A 7500-nucleotide genomic window follows, 5' to 3' on the forward strand; every position below is an offset into this window, starting at 1 on the left:
TATCTATCTATCTAGTATCTCTATATATAGCAACACAATGTGATGTTAATTGGGTCATTTATTGACCGTCAGTAATATCTACCTGCACCATTACTATGAATATGACTCCCTTTAGTAAGAAGTGCAAATATTTCCGTGGCAGTGCGCTGGTTAAGGGGATCTGGAAATCTGATACTATTTGCCAGGTGAATCAAAAAATGCTGCAAAGATGTGTGCTAAATTTGGGACACCTTCTTGAAAGTGTTCCCCCGCTGCCTATTTTAGAAGTCTGCACATTTCTTCTTCTAGACTGTACTTCAGGCCCACACAGCAAGGAAAGAGTTAATTCAAGTGCACTACCCAGATTGACTTAAAGTGGCAGTTTTTTTTCAGTTTGGAATATGCCACAAGGAATATCCGTTTCCTTAAGAATCATCTTTTGTCAATATACCTACTTTAATCACATAGGCACAGCGTTATTTAGCCCATATACTGTGTACATTTGGCATTCTTATACGTACATCATCAGCTCCTAAATACACTGTATCTGTTTAGACTTTGGGATAAGCACAGTGTATATACATATTTATCTGCACACATCCTTGTGTACAGTAGCTTCCAACCCTGTATATGAATTCTTCTTATTTCTCTATATAAAGCCTCGTCTCTATGATGCACCACGCTGCTGTTTTCCATATATCTAGCTGAGAGTTTAGGCCTTAAGCTGCACCTTATATGACTTTTTCCAACCACCGCTTGCTTTTTGCCTAGTATCCCATATGCTTGGTTCAGTTTCCAGGTTATAATATCAAACCGACATCCTGCTGCCTTGGCAGTGATGTAGCTTTGATAGTGGTCCGTTACCCTATGCTTTCGGTTACTGTGGTTTTAAGCCTGTGAGTGGTGCAGTATAATACCTCACTGTTTCTTTTCTGTACCTGCTCATTTTGCTAATATTTCAGAAATGATTTCATTCTGTAAAAAGAGGCCTCCGCTGAGCGAATAAAGTTTCAGTTTCGTAAGCATATATCTCCTGAAAACCTTTAAGAAGCTGGACATTTAAAAATGTCTGCACCCTTCCCAAGCTCTAAAACTTGTCCAGTGAATAGAAGGAATGCATGGAATGCCTCCACACTACTTCCTTTTGTTTAGGTAACTTGCCATTTTGTATAGAACTCTAGTGTGGATTGCATTACACTGGAAACTCAGCAGTGTAGAGAATGGAGATGTACTGTAAGCCTGTGATTTCTTTTTTTTTAAATGACATATTTGGCAAAGAGGAATTTAACACCCAAAAAATCCATACCTTGCTGTGGAAAAAAAAAAAAAAGCGGATCTGAAGCTCCGAGCTACCCTATCATAAAGTGAACAAGTCTAATTGAGCTATGTCTTTCTATCCTGCTATTTGTACAAATAAGAAAGCCACATCTTGATGAAAAATAAACACAAAAGCGCTGTTATGACTATAACAGGGAGTCGTATACTAATTTATATAATAAGTGGTTGTGCACGCTTTATTCAAGATTATGGCTGCAAGAAATGGCTTGAATTGCTGGGTGTGTTTAATGCTGGATTATAGCAATTTGAAACATGTCAAACACATGGCTAACGCCTCATGCTTCACTCATTCTTGCGTAAACCTGCATAGCCACCATCCATTATACCCTTGGTAACAACACAATTCTGCAAGTAAATATTGTTACACTAAGTAACCTTTCAATTCAGGTTGTTTAGGAAGAGAAAATGCAATCTCGTGCAGTCACTTCCAGTGTCAGTTTAATGTTTCAAAAGGGAAGTGATGTAGAGAATAAGTATCTCTAATGCCACTTGGCGAGGAAAGAAAACTTGCTGAATTATTTCCTCTCGCAGTGTGGATACACGTCTGTGGATGGAATATTGCGAGCGGATAAACACGGAGAGCAGCTCTGTGGCTGGAGTCATGTGCTTTATTTCTTCCCCGAAATAGGAGATCCTCTCTCACAGGTCTAGTGTCTCCACTGGTGGATTTTCAGTCAGTGGTTAGGCCAATCTACTAATAGTTCATATGCCCAAGCCCCCTGTTTATCATTCAACGCTCGAAATCTCCTCATACAAAGCATGGGGTAAATGTTGGGACCTCTGCCCAAACATGACAGAAGGGTTGTTCTATCTCTGCCCCAAACGTCTCTGATCAAAAGAACCTTTACAGATTTCCTGGCATGCTCACAACCTCACATGTAGTATGCAGCATTTGTAATACGCCCTTACTGTAGTCTATAGTGAAAAAATATTCAAAACAGTTTTAAAGGAAAAAAAAGAGTCACTACGACTATGTGAATGTCATGTGTGAAAAGAACTATTTCTGTATTTGTTTTTTTCCTTTGAAACTTTAAGGAGTTGATCCGCCTCATGTGTTATGGGTTGCCCGCTCACTCGTTCAATAGCTTTGAATAAAATACCATTATAATATCCTTTAGAAAGTACCTCTTAAAATACTCTAAGCTCTTAACAAGGATCCACAAACCACAGGCCATAAACTCCTTGTCAACATAACGTTCTAATTTGCTAAGACAGCCTTGTTTGCCTTTTCTTCCAGTTTATATACTACTATAAGATGTCTCGCTACCATATACGTTCGCAGACACAACCCATTCCTTTCAATTATTCCCTAAATTATTTTGCGATTGGAACGTTGGAACGTCTCAGTGATTGAGTTCGGAAGCATTAAGCTTCAATGCCAAGCATAAAATTGTCTAATAGCTGCATTGATAAAGTTTCTAAGATTTCTACGATCTGCTTCCTTGCACTTTCCTAGAAAGTATAAAAAGATATAAAAAAAAAATAATGTAGACAGCGCATTCCTTTTCTTCCTTTGGTGGAGGGGAAAATACATTAGAATTTTCAAACACCCAGAGAGAGAAATCAGACATATTTTACTGAATATTTTAAACATTGTGCATGTAAAATTTATGCCTAATTTGAATACTTATTAACCGCCTAATCTCAGAAAAGAGTAGTAGCTTTGTTTTTGTTTTTTACTGGTAAAATTCATCATGTGCATCACATTTTCCATTTGTGATCTTCTTAGTTAATGTTTAATGGTATGTTTGTTCACAAACACGTCTGGTTAGTGACTGTTTACTATAGTTACAGTAGCTACGACTGCTCTCTTTACACTTCCTCTACGAAAACGTGCAGGCAGGCTCACCTGGCAGGTGGCGACCGAAACCATCATTATATTCTTATTATGGTTTTTGGAAATAGATCTGTATATTTGCAAGGAACAGCCATTTGTGGCGTATGTCAAGTGTAGTGGTGAACTAATAGAATATGCTTTTTCCTCCCCGTTATCATTACGCTGTGGACAGTAAACAGTGAATTGCGAAATGCCATTATCTTGATATTGTGTCACACTGCACACATAACTAATTGGGGCCTTTAATGCAAGCGGCAGTGTGAAAAACATAATTTGCCTGTTGTGTGTGTATAGTGTGATAAGTTTTGTGCGGCTGCTAACTGCCCTGACAGCCACCTTAGCGTCCTGAGACCATTCCAATGTTATAAATTATAGTTGGGGGCGCACGCACCGTATTGACCTTTCCATAAAGCACACGCACAGTATACCTTGAAATTCGAGTTTGTAAGGGCACTTGGTTCTTTATTTACTGCAAGGATTTCAACTGATCTTGGCAGGACATCTCATTGCTACCCTGAAAGTACAGTATATTTATGCAGTGAAAACGATAAAACATTTATTACTGTAGAGAAGGTAATATGCATAATTTATGCTGTTTTTAGCACAATCATTAGTGATATTCTTGATAGATTTTATTTCTAGCTTTCATATCTAATACATGCCTGGAAAATTAATTTTATATCTTTCATTTATTTGCCTATGTTAAAATTGAGTTTTAAGTCATCTTCAAGTGAACAGTTTGATTGCTGCTCATGCATAAGCTTAATTACTTCCCAGGAAGGACAGTATTAAATGTTTTAAATGTCAGAAAAATAAATGAATATCAGCCGTTTGATTAAAAAAATAGGCAATATCTGACGTGTTTGCAGCAGGAGCTTTTTCTTAAAATGCCTTGGAGGCAAAATTTTATTTAGGCACAAAAAAAGAGAGAGCCCATTAGACTATTTATCATTGCTTGATACCATATGATTTGTAACACTGGTACAAAATTTTAATTTTGTATGATTAGCTTTGCATCATTAAACAATAGCCTTGCATAGGATGTGCTGTAAAATTCTGACAGAATCAAGATAGTGAATATTTTAAATAAGGCTGTATAGTCATCCATGGTTGTCAAAGCTAGATAATAGGAAATATAGTGGAGTGTGTGCAGCCGGGTTTTTATTTGACTCGATTTTATAGGTACGACATTAAAATGTAGCCTTTCATAAATGCTATTTAACCATGCTGCCTGCATAGCATGCTATTTTGGCTGTTAAGAGTAACCACACAAAGGAAGCTATAGGGTCCATAATTTCAGTGATTAGTATCTGGATAAAAGCTGAATTTGTATTGCGTTTCTCTTGGTAAATTACTGAGCAGCCTGTGTGTTTTCCCTCCTTCCAAAGTTGCTGTCTTTGTAATTGGCAGAGAGGGGCATCTTGATAATAGAAGTGCGAAGGTGTAACGTGTGTGTTAATTGATACTTCTTAATCACTTTTAGGTATTAAGTCATGATGCAGGAATCTGCAACAGAGACAATAAGCAACAGTTCAATGAATCAAAATGGAATGAGCACTCTATGCAGCCAATTAGATGCTGGCAGCAGAGATGGGAGATCAAGTGGTGACATGTGCAGTGAAGTAAGCACAGTAGAACTGCTGCATCTGCAACAACAGCAGGTAAGTTTGTGTTTTTCTTCACAATTTGCTTACAAAAATAAAGCAGCTCCCTCAGCGGAGAGGCAGGTATTTGTGCAGCTTTTCTACATTTGTCTTCTGTTTATTTGGTGCACAGTTTGTGTATGTGCTATTTATTTATTTGTGTATATTGCATAGCTCAGTACTAGTGTGTTGTCATTTTGCACTGGCATGTGTATTTGTTTAGAGTCTGTTTTTCCCTGTATTGAAGAGCCTGGCTAGTATGTAGCATTTGTCCCAAAAAGGTTAGAATTTCAGTGTTTCTTTATCTTTTATACAGCATGTTTTCTAGCATTCAGTGTATTGTAGAAAACAGTGCAGAAATGTCAAATGTGATTCTTAGCTTTCCACCAGAGGGCCACATTTGTTACTTGATACCATACTAGTCTCCATGAAATGAATTGTTCCAAAGTCTAAGATAAGGTGACAGAAGAGCATCTTATTTTATTTTTTTAAACCTATTTTTTTATTTTTTTTAGATTTATTTTTAAATTCTTGATAAGATCCTTCTCACTTAGATTAGTAAACAATAGTTTTAAAAAAAAAAAAATATTTTGAAATAAATATGAAATATTGTTTTTCAAGAAAATGTTATTTAAAATGCTAGTTAGAGATAAACAATATGTATTTTATTTTTATACTTTTTGCATTTTTGCAATAAGCAAAAATAAAATAAAAAATCACAACTTCAAGATGTACTTTCTTTACCTGCAACAATTTGGGAACTATTATGTCATCTAGGCATCATGAGATTAACCTGTTTTGTGTGTGTTGTCTGGTCCTCATTATTGAATCATGATGATTTGCATATATTTTGCATGTTTATGTAAATAGTTTAAGCAATATTTATGTAAATAGTAATATATATATATATATATATAGATATATATATATATATATATATATATATGAGAGAGAGAGAAAGATGTATAGCTATAGATCAGACCAAAATATTGAAATATTTTTAAAAAAATATTATGGACATCTTCACTTAGTTATTTTTTTATTTCTTTATTTTTATATAGTTCAAGAATCTATTATATATCATATCGCTGATAATGGTACCAAGCCCTTTCAATTTGTCTTTATTGGCGTCCAGGTCTAATATGTAATGTTAATTCGAACCTGTTTTTGGAGCATCACACATACCATGTATTTCAGCAGCATTAAACTTTTTTAGATGTACACTGTAACATTCCAGAGTAATTATGTCCTTTTTTCTTTAATGTGGTCAACCATAATTGTTTTGTAGCTTTACTAACTATCATAAGCAGTGTACTGTAGCTATTGTTCTCTATGCATTTTTGATTTCTAGAACAATAGTGTATTTTATGGCATGAGCAGGCCCTAAGTATTAAAATTTAAACCATCTGCTGTGGTCAGATATGGTTCATTTTTATTTCAGTTCAGAACTGCATAGAAATAAATGCACTGTGCTAGTGCCTTTATATGTATATTTTTTATTATAGGGTCCTAACCTAGTACAGATGTCACCCTGTTACTTATAACAACCTGCTCCTCAGTTAGGTGTTTATACGTACCTTTCAGTAAATCAGCTTACTTGGTGTGTGTGTGTAATATATATATATATATATATATATATATATATATATATATATATATATATATATATATATCAGGGCCTGATCATTTCTTTGAGACGTCTCTTAGTTCTTTGCAAGGTTAACTATCTCTTCTGTTGTATAGTTTATATACAAACACATATATATATATATATATATATATATATATATATACCCAGCATTACACAGTTAATTCATATGGAACGTTATATCTTTCAAACATGGGAAAGGGTAGCACTTCCCAGATTAATGTCATCCCTATGACTCTTATAAGCACTTGAAATGCCTGACCTATATCATGCAGTTATTTCAAAGCCATATATCTGGAGTTGGTGACAGTATTGATAATATATTGTGATATTTACTGAGTGATAAATAGGTCTATCCTGGGACAACCTATCACTCCACTTTGCGGATTTATAGCTTCAATGTACACTTGCAGAAAAGAGAACATACTGTATTAACTATAATGTTCCTCGTCTCCTTTGTTCCCCCTGTGCCATGCCTATATGACCAGACAATCAGATGTTACATATCTAATGTATCAGTTTCTGCATATTCATATCATTATTCCTTTATGTTAAGTATCCTCCACATAATTATCACTGAGAAGATTCTGTCCCATACTTGTTATGCTCTTCTCCAAACTACTTTTTCTAATCTGTTAAAACCAGTATTAAGTAATGAAATCTGGTTAAGTGGGAATAGCATATTTCTGGTGTTGTTCTTGATTAAATGCATTGATCAAATTATTCTGCATTAGATGTGGAATTTTATTTTGATATTAGAATGGAAAAATTAATTGTTTGTGTCACTGGGGTCAAAATACTTCCTAAAAACTTGATTGCTTTACTGGGCGGATTTGAGCTTGCATTTTGAGTATTCATTAAGTTTCTTCTGCCAAGATAATCCCTTCAAATGTTTTATGTGAATCCATCAGAAGGGTTTTCAGGTAGCTGAGTTAAAATATTGTTTCTCCTGGTGCTTTATCATTAGTAATGACATATTATTATAATGTATTCTTTTACGTGGGATTCTTTGTAAAGTTTTCCCTGAAAGTTGGTTGAACCATTTTACATACCAT

At 35.0% G+C, this 7500-nt stretch overlaps 1 protein-coding gene across 10 annotated transcripts in view; it reads left to right on the forward strand.

Moving 5' to 3' along the window:
- The window catches only part of FOXP2 (forkhead box P2), a 271775-nt gene that overhangs the window by 5657 nt on the left and 258618 nt on the right, over positions 1-7500 (forward strand). For 8 of the 10 annotated variants that reach the window (XM_040411193.1, XM_040411250.1, XM_040411186.1 and 5 more), the window contains exon 2: positions 4638-4815. In XM_040411193.1, the coding sequence (XP_040267127.1) occupies positions 4648-4815 (168 nt within the window). In that variant the 5' untranslated portion in view covers positions 4638-4647. Of the gene's footprint in view, positions 1-4637; positions 4816-7500 lie in introns of those variants that run through there. The other 2 variants (XM_040411214.1, XM_040411223.1) reach the window with 1 other exon arrangement.

This window comes from Bufo bufo, chromosome 1 (genome assembly GCF_905171765.1).
Source record: "Bufo bufo chromosome 1, aBufBuf1.1, whole genome shotgun sequence".
Taxonomy (NCBI): domain Eukaryota; kingdom Metazoa; phylum Chordata; class Amphibia; order Anura; family Bufonidae; genus Bufo; species Bufo bufo.